The 15,760-nt window shown below is 40.7% G+C and overlaps 2 protein-coding genes across 4 annotated transcripts in view; one reads left to right on the forward strand and one right to left on the reverse strand.

Annotated features, from left to right (window-relative positions):
* Window positions 1-3,167, forward strand: part of tbc1d5 (TBC1 domain family, member 5) — a 75,517-nt gene extending 72,350 nt beyond the window's left edge. Inside the window, exon 22 of one of the 2 annotated variants that reach the window (XM_061982494.2) lies at window positions 313-3,167. In XM_061982494.2, coding sequence (XP_061838478.1) covers window positions 313-594 — 282 coding nt within the window. In that variant the 3' untranslated portion in view covers window positions 595-3,167. Of the gene's footprint in view, window positions 1-293 lie in introns of both variants that reach the window. The other variant, XM_061982495.2, reaches the window with a different exon arrangement.
* Window positions 3,168-8,400: 5,233 nt separating this feature from the next.
* Window positions 8,401-15,760, reverse strand: part of LOC133620872 (inactive phospholipase C-like protein 2) — a 66,002-nt gene continuing 58,642 nt past the window's right edge. The window contains exons 11-13 of one of the 2 annotated variants that reach the window (XM_061982491.2): window positions 14,040-14,115; window positions 10,996-11,105; window positions 8,401-9,230 (exon numbers count right to left, since the gene is read on the reverse strand). In XM_061982491.2, coding sequence (XP_061838475.1) covers window positions 9,066-9,230; window positions 10,996-11,105; window positions 14,040-14,115 — 351 coding nt within the window. In that variant the 3' untranslated portion in view covers window positions 8,401-9,065. The remainder of the gene's footprint in view (window positions 9,231-10,995; window positions 11,106-14,039; window positions 14,116-15,760) is intronic. The other variant, XM_061982493.2, reaches the window with a different exon arrangement.

Genomic DNA, 15,760 nt, shown 5'->3' on the forward strand with positions numbered 1-15,760 from the left:
CTCCTAAATTCAACATAATAGTCCTTCTAGCTTCAACCTAATAGTCCTTCTAGATTCCCCCTAATAGTCCTTCTAGATTCCCCCTAGTAGTCCTTCTAGATTCCCCCTAATAGTCCTTCTAGATTCCCCCCAGTAGTCCTTCTAGATTCCCCCCCGGTAGTCCTTCTAGATTCCCCCCAGTAATACTTCTAGATCCCTGGACTAGGCCTTGTAGTGGTCCTATGACGTCATCAACTGCTTCATGCACAAGTCCATGTCCTGACTTGATGACTCCTCTAAAATAAAAATGGCAGGCCATTCTCTCACGTGCAGGTGGCGCCAGCCCTCAGCCCGGATGCTAAGAACTGGGAAGACTACATCCTGGTGTGCCAGGAAGGAGACCTGCAGGGCGCCCACACACGACGGTCCGCCTCGGAGCACACCCCTCCCAGCAGGCGGGGCCGCGGCCCGGTTCGCATGGAGCCCGAGGGTGCGGCGGGGACCCTTCACGACCCCCTGATGGCGGCCATGGCCTCGGGTTCATCCAGCCCGGACGAGGGCTCCACCAACAGCAAGGATTCGGACTTCACCATCGTCAACCCGGGCGATTTGTGAACAAGTGAGCCAAAGACTCTTTTCTTCCTCTTCTTTTCCTCCATCTGGGCCACCATGATAGAAACAAAGATGGAGGGAAGCTGCTGTTTTTTTTTCTTCAAAGTTGCACAAAATCTTGATGCTATCTCCTCCACTTCTGCACTTTTTGGGTATTTTGTTCATCACCCTCAAACCTTATGTAAGACACCAACACGTTCCCTTCTCAGTGCCTTCTAAATAGTAAAAAACTGCTAGTAGGAGGGGTCGATAAGGTACTGTAAAAACCGCCAGTGCTACATAAAAGAAGTACTTTTAGTACTACTACTATATGGCTGTATGCTATATGACCCAAACATTGCTAAGGAAGCATTTTTTATTTCAGGAATGAGGACTATTGAGAATGTGCTGAAAGATACAACCATCCCAGAGAGAGTGGACATTTTATGCTCTTATTTGAAACGTTACGCGCACAGTAATAGACGTTACCGCCACATTTCTAGAAAACTAAGGACACGGTGGGCTGTACTTCTCCTTTAAATAAAATGATTAATAAATTAGTAACTCAAATTTTTTTCTAAAAAATTTATAATAGTAATATATAATAAATAAAATATAATAAACTTCTAATTACATACAATAATAGTGAATAATAGTTTCATGTCGTGTAAATGTTTTTGTAAAATATATATCTTATAGTAATATTATGAATATTTGAACTATAACAAACTTTTACTTAAATACTGTAAGTTAGTACTGAAACATTTTATAAAAATATTTAAAACAAATGTAGCAATCTTCCTTTTAAATACAATACAGTAATAAACTAAGTAAATAAAAATAGAATTTATATATATATAAAATATAACAAATTGATAAGTATAAAAATCAATTGGTAAATATTTATTTAGATACAGTGTAAAAAAAATGGTATATATTGAAGTAGTATAAACATTTAGATGTATAGAATATAACAAATAATTACAATAATAAACAGTGTTGTACAGCTTGGACATTTGTATTGAAATATTTCAAATAAATACAATAATAAAGTGGTAAATAATACTTCCACATACTTAACAATAAAATAATACAACTGGGCTCCACCAAAAGCAAGAATTCAAACGTTAACCAGTTGTGAACAAGTGAGCAACAGACGTCCTCTACAGTAGACATTTGATTTTTGCCTATTTATAGTGCTGTGACAAACAATCATTTTAAGAATCTGCGTCTCACAAGTTTTTGGAACTGAACTCGCGGGCCACCAGTTGAAAAGCCCAAATGATGAACAAGAGAGGACCTAAGATGGAACCTTGAGGAACACCACCAGTATAACTAAAGAAGGCGAACAAATGACTGCATCTGACACCTTACTTATACAGTGACAAACAGGAAAGGACTTAAAGGGGTGCCTTGAGGAACACCTCAGTTCAAAGGTCAATGCAAGGATGCATTTACATGGTCCCAGTTCCTCTAGTCTTTTAGCAACCTCTTGCTAGCAGTTGTTCACTCTTTACAAGGCACAGTGAAGGGAAAGACGTGTTCTTTTGTCAAGTAAGGATTGTGATTGATGAACAGAATTTGACCCCAAAAGTGCAATTTTTCTTTCATGTAGATTATTAGTCGAATCCAACATGTTTAGTTGCAATGAAACGAGCTTCATCAATAATGACCTGAAGATGTATTTTCTACATCACACCTGTGATTTAGTCCCACTTTGACTTTCATGTAGATCATTAGTCTGATCCGACATGTTTAGTCGTCATGATAACGACCTGAAGATGTATTTTATACATCACAGGTGTGATTTAGTCCCACTTTGACTTTCATGTAGATTATTAGTCTGATCCGACATGTTTAGTCGCAATGAAAATGACCTGAAGATGTATTTTAAACATCACAACTCTGACAAAAGACGACGATGAGTCTCGTCCTCCTCAGTGCCTCCAAGCGCTCGTCTTAATCAGCCCAACAAAACCCAACTGTGATCTTATTCCATCTTTTTTATTGCAATCCAGTAGCATTATTAAATGATGGAATGTCTTTCTTTTCTTGTGGTGTCCGTTGAAACCAAAGCGGTAATGCTTGCGCCCCAAAACGCTGACTAAGCATTATTTCTTGGCAAAGAAATAAAAAGTGGCTGCGTGTGCTTGGCAAGCAATTTAGTTCAAGTGTTATTGAATCTTTTCGAACTTCTCTATTCCCTCTGAAAATCTGCTAATTATCTAAATTAGATTAGTTTTGAAAATAGTTACATACAACTTAACAACTTTAAACTCAATCATATGTAGCAAGCTTTTAAATGTAAACAAAAATAGTTTAAGATAGCTTAGAATGAGTTTATGAAAACATATGTGAAATAAATCTACAATAATAAATTAGTAAATAATAGGGCCATACAGTTTGAAAACTTTAAATGTAAAAAATATATTAAAAAAAAAAAACTACCTATAACACACTTCTAATTATATACAACAATAAACAATACGTTTAATATAGCATAGACATATTAATCAAAAAATGTATAAGTAGCTAGTATCGCATCATAATTAAATTATCCCCTCAACTCCCCCCAAAATGGATTAACTCGCTGGAATAAAAGACAATATAACATACATCCATAAACGTGGACGCATGTGAAAACGTGCAATATATTTATCTGTACAGTAATCTATTTATTTATATATATATATATATATATATATATATATATATATATATATATATATATATATATATATATATATATATATATATATATATATATATTTAATATATATATTTGTATATATTTGTATATTATTTATATATATTTATTTTTTTATATATGCACCTTATTGTTTTTTTATCCTGCTTATGTAACGAAATTTCGTTCTTATCTGTGCGGTAAAGTTCAAATTTGAATGACAATAAAAAGGAAGTCTAAGTCTAAGTATAATAGATGCAATTATAGATTAGTAAATAATAGTTGGGACCATACAGCTTGAAAGACTTTAATAAATACATAGTTTGTCAAAATATAACACACTTCGAACTATATACAACAATAAAACATTTTGTAAATATAGTATAAACATTTTCATAAAAAATACATTAAATCAATTATAACAATATATTTAAATGCATTAATAAATAAAAGTTTAGGTCTTACCGCTTTAAAACTTTAAATAAATTTAAAAAATAGCAAGCTTCTAATTCTATATAACAATGAACATATAAGTGAATGTAAATTATACTATAGACATTTTTCTAAAAAAAAATACATGTTCTAATTAAATGCAATAATAAATTAGTAAATAACAGTTAGGTCAAAATAGCTTCAACATTTTAATTGCAATACTTAAAATAAATATAGCTTTTAATGAAATACTATATTTCTATGTTTTCCAGATCTTATGTTACCTTTACTTTTGATCCCATCACCTGTTGTCTATTGTACATTATTATATATGACAATATTTATATTTTAGTGTGTTGTCGAGACAAACTTCCTTTTGCACTTCAGTGGACAATAAAGATGTACTATTTACAATAATAATTATATTAGTAAATATTAGTTAGTTCAATAAAGCTTTAAAACTTGAATTAGAAAATATTTGACAAATACATGTAACCTTTTAATTAAATGCAATCATAAGTAAGGTAAGCAACATTTAGCTATTATTTAGTAAAATATATGTAATACAGTTTCCATCCATCTTCCATCCATCCATCTTCTTCCGCTTATCCGAGGTCGGGTCGCGGGGGCAGCAGCTTAAGCAGGGAAGCCCAGACTTCCCTCTCCCCAGCCACTTCGTCCAGCTCTTCCTGTGGGACCCCGAGGCGTTCCCAGGCCAGCCGGGAGACATAGTCTTCCCAACGTGTCCTGGGTCTTCCCCGCGGCCTCCTACCGGTGGGACGTGCCCTAAACACCTCCCTAGGGAGGCGTTCGGGTGGCATCCTGACCAGATGCCCGAACCACCTCATCTGGCTCCTCTCGATGTGGAGGAGCAGCGGCTTTACTTTGAGCTCCTCCCGGATGGCAGAGCTTCTCACCCTATCTCTAAGGGAGAGCCCTGCCACCCGGCGGAGGAAACTCATTTCGGCCGCTTGTACCCGTGATCTTGTCCTTTCGGTCATAACCCAAAGCTCATGACCATAGGTGAGGATGGGAACGTAGATCGACCGGTAAATTGAGAGCTTTGCCTTCCGGCTCAACTCCTTCTTCACCACAACGGATCGATACAGCGTCCGCATTACTGAAGACGCCGCACCGATCCGCCTGTCGATCTCACGATCCACTCTTCCCCCACTCGTGAACAAGACTCCGAGGTACTTGAACTCCTCCACTTGGGGCAAGATCTCCTCCCCAACCCGGAGATGGCACTCCACCCTTTTCCGGGCGAGAACCATGGACTCGGACTTGGAGGTGCTGATTCTCATCCCAGTCGCTTCACACTCAGCTGCGAACCGATCCAGTGAGAGCTGAAGATCCTGGCCAGATGAAGCCATCAGGACCACATCATCTGCAAAAAGCAGAGACCTAATCCTGCAGCCACCAAACCAGATCCCCTCAACGCCTTGACTGCGCCTAGAAATTCTGTCCATAAAAGTTATGAACAGAATCGGTGACAAAGGGCAGCCTTGGCGGAGTCCAACCCTCACTGGAAACGTGTCCGACTTACTACCGGCAATGCGGACCAAGCTCTGGCACTGATCATACAGGGAGCGGACTGCCACAATCAGACAGTCCGATACCCCGTACTCTCTGAGCACTCCCCACAGGACTTCCCGAGGGACACGGTCGAATGCCTTCTCCAAGTCCACAAAACACATGTAGACTGGTTGGGCAAACTCCCATGCACCCTCAAGGACCCTGCCGAGAGTATAGAGCTGGTCCACAGTTCCACGACCAGGACGAAAACCACACTGTTCCTCCTGAATCCGAGGTTCGACTATCCGGCGTAGCCTCCTCTCCAGTACACCTGAATAGACCTTACCGGGAAGGCTGAGGAGTGTGATCCCACGATAGTTAGAACACACCCTCCGGTTCCCCTTCTTAAAGAGAGGAACCACCACCCCGGTCTGCCAATCCAGAGGTACCGCCCCCGATGTCCACGCGATGCTGCAGAGTCTTGTCAACCAAGACAGCCCCACAGCATCCAGAGCCTTAAGGAACTCCGGGCGGATCTCATCTACCCCCGGGGCCTTGCCACCGAGGAGCTTTTTAACTACCTCAGCAACCTCAGCCCCAGAAATAGGAGAGCCCACCACAGACTCCCCAGGCACTGCTTCCTCATAGGAAGACGTGTTGGTGGGATTGAGGAGGTCTTCGAAGTATTCCCTCCACCGATCCACAACATCCGCAGTCGAGGTCAGCAGAACACCATCCTCACCATACACGGTGTTGATAGTGCACTGCTTCCCCTTCCTGAGGCGGCGGATGGTGGACCAGAATTGCTTCGAAGCCGTCCGGAAGTCGTTTTCCATGGCCTCACCGAACTCCTCCCATGTCCGAGTTTTTGCCTCTGCGACCGCTGAAGCCGCACACCGCTTGGCCTGTCGGTACTTGTCCGCTGCCTCAGGAGTCCTATGAGCCAAAAGAACCCGATAGGACTCCTTCTTCAGCTTGACGGCATCCCTCACCGCCGGTGTCCACCAACGGGTTCTAGGATTACCGCCACGACAAGCACCAACTACCTTGCGGCCACAGCTCCAATCAGCCGCCTCGACAATAGAGGCGCGGAACATGGTCCATTCGGACTCAATGTCCAGCACCTCCCTCGTGACATGTTCAAAGTTCTTCCGGAGGTGGGAATTGAAACTCTCTCTGACAGGAGACTCTGCCAGACGTTCCCAGCAAACCCTCACAATGCGTTTGGGCCTGCCAGGTCTGTCCGGCATCCTCCCCCACCATCGCAGCCAACTCACCACCAGGTGGTGATCGGTAGAAAGCTCCGCCCCTCTCTTCACCCGAGTGTCCAAAACATGAGGCCGCAAATCCGATGACACAACTACAAAGTCGATCATGGAACTGCGGCCTAGGGTGTCCTGGTGCCAAGTGCACATATGGACACCCTTATGTTTTAACATGGTGTTTGTTATTGACAATCTGTGACGAGCACAAAAGTCCAATAACAAAACACCACTCGGATTCAGATCCGGGCGGCCATTCTTCCCAATCACGCCTCTCCAGGTTTCACTGTCGCTGCCAACATGAGCATTGAAGTCTCCCAGTAGAACGAGGGAATCACCCGGGGGCGCACTCTCAAGTACTCCCTCGAGTGAATCCAAAAAGGGTGGGTACTCTGAGCTGCGGTTTGGCGCATAAGCGCAAACCACAGTCAGGACCCGTTCCCCCACCCGAAGGCGGAGGGAAGCTACCCTCTCGTCCACCGGGTTGAACTCCAATGTGCAGTCTCTGAGCCGGGGGGAAACAAGAATTGCCACCCCAGCCCGTCGCCTCTCACTGCCGGCAACGCCAGAGTAGAAGAGAGTCCAGCCCCTCTCGAGAGAACTGGTTCCAGAGCCCTTGCTGTGCGTCGAAGTGAGTCCGACTATATCTAGCCGGAACTTCTCCACCTCGCGCACTAGCTCAGGCTCCTTCCCCCCCAGCGAGGTGACGTTCCACGTCCCAAGAGCTAGCTTCTGTAGCCGAGGATCGGACCGCCAAGTGCCCTGCCTTCGGCTGCCGCCCAGCTCACATCGCACCCGACCTCTATGACCCCTGCTATGGGTGGTGAGCCCATTGGAGGGGGGACCCACGTTGCCTCTTCGGGCTGTGCCCGGCCGGGCCCCATGGGGGCAGGCCCGGCCACCAGGCACTCGCCATCGTGCCCCACCTCTGGGCCTGGCTCCAGAGGGGGGCCCCGGTGACCCGCGTCCGGGCGAGGGAAATCTGGGTTCCTTGTCAGTGTTCCTCATAGAGATCTTCGAGCTGCTCTTTGTCTGATGCCTCACCTAGGACCAGTTTGCCTTGGGAGACCCTACCAGGGGGCATAAAGCCCCCGGACAACATAGCTCCTAGGATCATTGGGACATGCAAACTCCTCTACCACGTTAAGGTGGCAGCTCAGAGAGGAGTAATACAGTTTCTAAATTATAAAAACATTGTTCAATAAGAAAGTCAATTTATAAATAAGTTGAATTTAGCCTGAACGTTTTTGTAAAAATATGTAATCGATTATAAATATAATACATAAAATACTCAAACTTCTCATTGGATACAATAAAAATTAGTACATAACAGTTTCATAAAGTTTAAAATCTTTATTAAAAATATATATTATAGTAATCTTAAATAATTCATAAAATATAACAAACTTTTACTGAACACCATGATATAGCCGAGACATTTTTATAAAATATTTAAATAAATGTAACAATCTTCTGTCCATCCATCCATTTTCTATCGCTTGTCCCTTTTGGGATCGCTGGAGCCTATCTCAGCTGCATTCTGGCGGAAGGCGGTGTACACCCTGGACAAGTCGCCAACACAGATAGACAGACAACATTTACACTCACATTCACACACTAGGGACCATTTAGTGTTGCCAATCAACCTATCCTCTGGGTGGGAAGAAGCCGGAGTACCCGGAGGGAACCCACGCAGACACGGGGAGATCATGCAAACTCCACACAGAAAGATCCCGAGCGCAGGATCGAACCCCGGACCTTCGTAATCTTCTAATTAAATACAATACAGTAATAATTAGTAAAAAAAAAAACGAAATTATAAGTAATATAATCTACAGAATATAACGCATTAGTAAATACTTTGATAAAGTGTAAAAAATATATATATATATATATATATATATATTATATATATTTTATGATATATAGAATTTAGCAAACCTGTAATTAGATACAATAAGTTTGTGGCGTACATTTGAGACATTTGTACACAAATATCAAATAGTCTTATCAATACAATAATAAACAAAGTAATGAATAATAGTTCCAGATTCAGTAGCTTAACATTTTTAATTAGGAAACAAATCATACAAATCTAAATACCCCAAAATGGAGAAAAAAAGTGTACCAGTAATGAAATAAAAGCAGCATATTTTGTCGATTGCATTTCTCAGACAGGCGTCCTGTGTCAGGTGCGTCCAAAGTGTGGCAGGTGATTATTTATTATTTCCTCTTTGCATAGAGTTCCATGAACATGCTTTGTTATGAGATATACTGCTAGATGTTGCTTCATTTCACCAACCACTTGAGTTCCTACCGACCTCCTTGGGGTTCAAAGTATTCAAATGTAGACACTCCTGACCGTCATCAGCCTAATTGGTCCAAACGAGCTCCCATCGCAATCACAACCTAAATTCACATCAGCGTCTCTTCTTAAAAACACTTAGATTTTATTTAAATAATGTTTTGCCGCAAAAAGACAATATTAAAATACTGTACAGTCATGTGACCGAGACAACAATATGAAACACTTTGTTCCTCGGCCTGCGAGCTACCCAACAACACCTGCTGCTGCGTGTACAAGTAGACCTCTGATTGGCTCACTTGCCGCCATCGCTGGTCCCGCCCTCGTGGCGGCGCTGGCTTTGTCGCCAACATTCTCTCGCAACGTCCCGAGTGAGGTTCCCGGCGAGCGCGGCATCGCAGATCTGCTTCATGTTGTCCTGAACTTCAGCCTTGGCGTGACTGAGAAGATCAGCTTGGCCCTGCACAGGAAGTGAAGTTGAGACTTCAAGTGAAGTCAAAGGTAAGATGACAGGAAGTGAAGGTGAGACTTCAAGTGAAGTCAAAGGTAAGATGACAGGAAGTGACTTCAGGTGGAGTCAAAGATGAGACGACCACAGGAAGTGACTTCAGGTGGAGTCAAAGGTGAAATGACAACAGGAAGTGACTTCAGGTTGAGTCAAAGGTAAGACGACAGGAAGTGACTTCAGGTGGAGTCAAAGGTGAAACGACAGGAAGTGACTTCAGGTGGAGTCAAAGGTGAAACGACGACAGGAAGTGACTTCAGGTGGAGTCAAAGGTGAAATGACAACAGGAAGTGACTTCAGGTGGAGTCAAAGGTGAGACGACGACAGGAAGTGACTTCAGGTGGAGTCAAAGGTGAGACACCAACAGGAAGAGACTTCAGGTGGAGTCAAAGGTGAGACTACAACAGGAAGTGACTTCAGGTGGAGTCAATGGTGAGACGACGACAGGAAGTGACTTCAGGTGGAGTCAAAGGTAAGATGACAGGAAGTGACTTCAGGTGGAGTCAAAGGTAAGATGACAGAAAGTGACTTCAAGTGGAGTCAAAGCTGAGACGATAACAGGAAGTGACTTCAGGTTGAGTCAAAGGTGAGACCACAACAGGAAGTGACTTCAGGTGGACTCAAAGGTGAGACGACGACAGGAAGTGACTTCAGGTGGAGTCAAAGGTGAGACGACAACAGGAAGTGACTTCATGTGGAGTCAAAGGTGAGACCACAACAGGAAGTGACTTCAGGTGGAGTCAAAGGTGAGACGACAGGAAGTGACTTCAGGTGGAGTCAAAGGTGAGATGACAACAGGAAGTGACTTCAGGTGGAGTCAAATGACAACAGGATGTGACTTCAGGTGGAGTCAAAGGTGAGATGACAACAGAATGTGACTTCAGGTGGAGTCAAAGGTGAGACGACAGGAAGTGACTTCAGGTGGAGTCAAAGGTGAGATGACAACAGGAAGTGACTTCAGGTGGAGTCAAAGGTGAGATGACAACAGGAAGTGACTTCAGGTGGAGTCAAAGGTGAGATGACAACAGGATGTGACTTCAGGTGGAGTCAAAGGTGAGACGACAGGAAGTGACTTCAGGTGGAGTCAAAGGTGAGACGACAGGATGTGACTTCAGGTGGAGTCAAAGGTGAGACGACAGGAAGTGACTTCAGGTGGAGTCAAAGGTGAGATGACAACAGGAAGTGACTTCAGGTGGAGTCAAATGACAACAGGATGTGACTTCAGGTGGAGTCAAAGGTGAGATGACAACAGAATGTGACTTCAGGTGGAGTCAAAGGTGAGACGACAGGAAGTGACTTCAGGTGGAGTCAAAGGTGAGATGACAACAGGAAGTGACTTCAGGTGGAGTCAAAGGTGAGATGACAACAGGAAGTGACTTCAGGTGGAGTCAAAGGTGAGATGACAACAGGATGTGACTTCAGGTGGAGTCAAAGGTGAGACGACAGGAAGTGACTTCAGGTGGAGTCAAAGGTGAGACGACAGGATGTGACTTCAGGTGGAGTCAAAGGTGAGATGACAACAGGATGTGACTTCAGGTGGAGTCAAAGGTGAGATGACAACAGGATGTGACTTCAGGTGGAGTCAAAGGTGAGACGACAGGAAGTGACTTCAGGTGGAGTCAAAGGTGAGACGACAGGAAGTGACTTCAGGTGGAGTCAAAGGTGAGACGACAGGAAGTGACTTCAGGTGGAGTCATCACTTCAAGAGTGTCTTTCTGACCTTCAGAATGGTGATGTTCCAGCTGAAGCTCTCCACCGCTCGACCCGCCTTGCGACCTTTTAACCCCTCCTTGGCCGCCAGACTCGGCAGCTTCTCATGGAAGGTCATGGCTGCACAAACATGGCAGGTTAGCACTTTGATTTATTCATCTGCCCTTCATTACCACCACATACATCTCAGGTGTCCAAGTGTGGCCTGCAGCACATTTAAAACTACTATGACCAAAAATATCAAGTGGAATCAAAGATTAAACATGAAATGTAACAATAACAACTCTCATAGCACCAAACTACCACGCAGGCTGGCATCGCTCCAAAATAATCAGGAATTAAAATCCATTTTATGAATTATGGACCTATTCAATTACTCCATATTAAATATTCCATATGCAATATTCTATGGGGGAAATATTCCATATTTGTGTTTGATATTTACACCAAATATGTTTTTTTTGTGTGTTTTTTTAACAACAAGGGCATAAAACAATAATAGAACCGTATAATCGACGGATAGATCTGAAGTGGATCTGGGGCAGTGAATGTCAAACTGTGGTACATGTACTATTAGTTGTGCGCTGGCTCCATCTAGTGGTACGCCAAAGAAACTGTTTTGTTTTCCCATATGCAAAAACAGTGTTACTGTTCAAAATGTAACAAACATATTAAATGTGCTTATTAAATAAAACGTAATGTATAATTATATAAAATATTAATGAAAATATAGATAAATGTATTTAAAATGTGAAAATATAGATGAAAAAGTAAATGAAAATGTATGTAAATATGGATGAAATATAGATGGAAAATTATATTAAATATAGATAGTAAAAATAGATAAAGATGAAAAAATAGATAAAAATAAAGGACGAAAATGTAGATTAAAATATGGATGAAAAAATGCCAAGCAATAGGCTTGTCAAATGCTTAAAGTTGTGTGTGTGTGTGTGTGTGTGTGTGTGTGTGTGTGTGTGTGTGTGTGTGTGTGTGTGTGTGTGTGTGTGTGTGTGTGTGTGTGTGTGTGTGTGTGTGTGTGTTCTGGCAATGCTTACTTAATAGAGACACCGCTCTGTTTACACAGTCACCTTTCGGGGACCTCTGACGGTATGGGGACAAAAAAACAGGTCCCCTAAAGGGAAACCTTTCTAAATGATTGTCAGATCCATTCTGAAGATGCCTAAGTGATTTTTAAGCTTTGGCCCATAATAAATGATAAATGATAAATGGGTTATACTTGTATAGCGCTTTTCTACCTTCAAGGTACTCAAAGCGCTTTGACAGTATTACCACATCATAAAACATGTTTACTGAAAAGTAAACATGTTTAACATCTAATTTGAACTTTTTTTTTTTTTTTTAAATGGTCTTCAGTAGTCACGTACAAATTGGTATGAATTATGCAAAATTATTTAAATGTGGTCCCCATGAACCATATTAACTATTTTTCCCCAGGGTCCCCAGTAAGAATGATCAGCACATTACTTCATCAATCCAGAGATTTAAAGACGTGTATGAGCTAACTGGGCAGTGGCCATTTTACCCAAAAAAATGTTATGCCTCCACAACCTGTAGAAAGGGTGGTCCCCACAAGTGATGATCAAAAACTTGGTCCCCATTCCAAATGATAACCAGTGTGTGTGTGTGCGCATGCTTTCCTCTGGTTGCCCTGGGCCACTGTCCCGCAGTTGCCATGGAAACATAGAAGTGGGTTAACATGGGGCGCACATCAAACCGTGGGCCATCACCAAGAGCCCAGACGTTACACACAAACACACACACCCCTACAGAAGTTGACTGAACGGTAACCTTTACGTTGCTGTTGCTAGGCAACGTGCAGCCTCTGGAGCATCATTGCGTGTACGTACAGTTGGCAAAGAAGCAATGTTGTTATTTAGGGCGCTGACCCCAATGACTGTGACCCCTCAAGTGCGTCATTTCTACCTCACTTCTGGCTGAGGGTCAGAGATCACGGGTCGAGGGAGGAGATGTGACAAAATCCTGCTGGGAACAAGATATACTTGACTGTGTGAGCAAGATTTAAAACTAGAGGCTATTAAAGGGCCGGTACACCCAGAGAACCAAAAAAAGAATCAATGAAGTAGGCTACAAAAATATGTTTTAATATTTATATCAACAATAATATTAATTTTACAAATAAATATAAGTGTATCATTTAGGAAATGCATCACTCCAAGCAACGTATGTAAATTTTACAATATAACTAAAACAATTCATACTTACTAAAGCGTCCCATGTGTGATTTCTGTAGGAGTGTTTTCATGCATATTTATTTGTACATGCAACATTCACACACTAGGGCCAATTTAGTGTTGCCAATCAACCTATCCCCAGGTGCATGTCTTTGGAGGTGGGAGGAAGCCGGAGTACCCGGAGGGAACCCACGCAGTCACGGGGAGAACATGCAAACTCCACACAGAAAGATCCCGAGGCCGGGATTGAACTCACGACTTCTCAGGACCTTCGTATTGTGAGGCAGACGCACTAACCCCTCTTCCACCGTGCTGCCGATTCAAACCAGGAACCCTCAGGTTGCTTGCACGGCCACTCTACAAACCTCACCATGGCGTCCTTATGGTTAGGGTTAACCACTAACCCCTAACTCTATCTAAATAAAAATAAAAGTCAACATGACAAAATTTATATTTTAAGGTAATACTAATGTTTTTTATTACGGTATTTACCTTTTCCACTCGAACCAAAGAATCCTTCAGTTATCATAAGTGTTATGTTTGATCTGAGGCAATCTTTCATCGCTCTCTCCCCCCCGCCCCCCTGCTGGGCCTGGGATCAGCTGATGGCCATCTTTACGACACACAAACAGGAAGTGCCGTGTCCTCTCTGACCCGGGCCCTGCAGCAGATAAGTCTCAACTATCACACGTTGGTTTGTCCAAGAGACGCTCAGCTGATACCAAGTTGACCTCTGGAATGTTTCTTCTCCCAACATTCACACGCTAAACCACTACATGTTCCCTGTGATGACACGTTTCTTACCAGGGACAATCAACACAGTATTCATTTCACTCACCCATCATCTGGATGTGCAGAATCCTCTCATAGAGACTGTCTGAGAGCTCCAACACCACTCTGCTGGCTTGAACCATCTGCACACACACACACACACGCACGCGCAAATAGTTGGCCATTTAAAAAAATATAAATTCAGTAAATCCAACCAGGGGTTTAATTTTCTTTTTATATATATATATATATATATATATATATATATATATATATATGTGTGTTGTGATAAATTATTCAAATTTAATTTAAATAATTTATTCAAATAATAGCATTTATGGTTTAATTACACAATAACCTGTGTTTTTTGGGGGGTGTTTTTTTATTTACGTACAAATGGATGGAGAACTTGTTTTAAAATCACAAGAAGAGGTGACAAGCAGATAGCTCGGCATATCTTTTTTTTAAACAAAAATCATAACAGTATAAAATGCTTGCTGCATGATCAGATATTTGTACAATTTAAAAGATATGCAATTCCATGCAGTCAATATTTTTCTTGTCTAAACGGCAAAAAGAAACACATTGAGGAAAAAATAAGTACTTTACATGATTTATTTTACTTTATTTACTTTACATTATTTCCAATACATTATTTATGTTACATTATTCACTTTTTTACTTTAATAATTTACATTACATTATTTGCATTACAATATTTCCATTACCTTTACTTTTTTACTTTAATAATTTAAATTAATTTATTTACTTTACATTATTTCCATTACATTATTCACTTGTTTTGCTTTAATAATTTGCATTACAATATTTCCATAACATTTACTTTAATAATTTAAATTACTTGATTTATTTTTCATTATTTCTATTACATTATTTCCATTATATTATTCACTTTAATAATTTACGTTATATTATTTGCTTTACATTATTTACTTTACATCGTTTGTTACATTATTTATTTTACATTAATTATGTTACTTTACATTATTTCCAAAGAAATACTTTACATTACTTACATTATTTACTTTACATTATTTCCAAAGAAATACTTTACATTATTTCCATTACAATTTTTACTTTACCTTATTTACATTACATTACTTTATTTATATTACATTATTTACATTACATAATTTACATTACATTACTTTATAATACATGATTTACATTTTTTATTACATTACATTATTTACTTTACGTTATTTACATTACTTTATTTTTTAAATTTTTTCACTTACATTGTTTACTTTACATTATTTACATTACATTATTTCAGAAGAAATACATTACATTATTCATATTACTTTATTTACATTTTTTATTTACATTATTTCCAAAGAAATACATTACATTATTATTTTTTTAAATTTACATTAGATTATATAGATTTGTTATTTACATTACGTTATTTATATTACATTTACATTTTCTATTGACATTACATTATTTAATTTTTTTTATTTACATTACATTATTTATTACAATATCTACATTATTTCCTGGCCTCGCAGGCCACTTGAGTTTGACACCTGTAATTGAACATATTCTGATATAATATTTCAAATATTTGAAACAAAACTGACTTTTGGACTCTATCAAAGAACATGTAACATGTCTTCTGATGATGATGTTTATGTTGTTCTTGTGGTGCTTCTACTCAGCGAGGTCAGTTTAACAAAACGTGTGATCACATTGACTGTAAGTGGGATTCAAGTCTGCAAACTAACTTCCTCCTGCTGAGTGCAAGTCTAGATTTGGGTCTAGGCC

This window comes from Nerophis lumbriciformis, linkage group LG21, assembly GCF_033978685.3.
Source record: "Nerophis lumbriciformis linkage group LG21, RoL_Nlum_v2.1, whole genome shotgun sequence".
NCBI lineage: Eukaryota > Metazoa > Chordata > Actinopteri > Syngnathiformes > Syngnathidae > Nerophis > Nerophis lumbriciformis.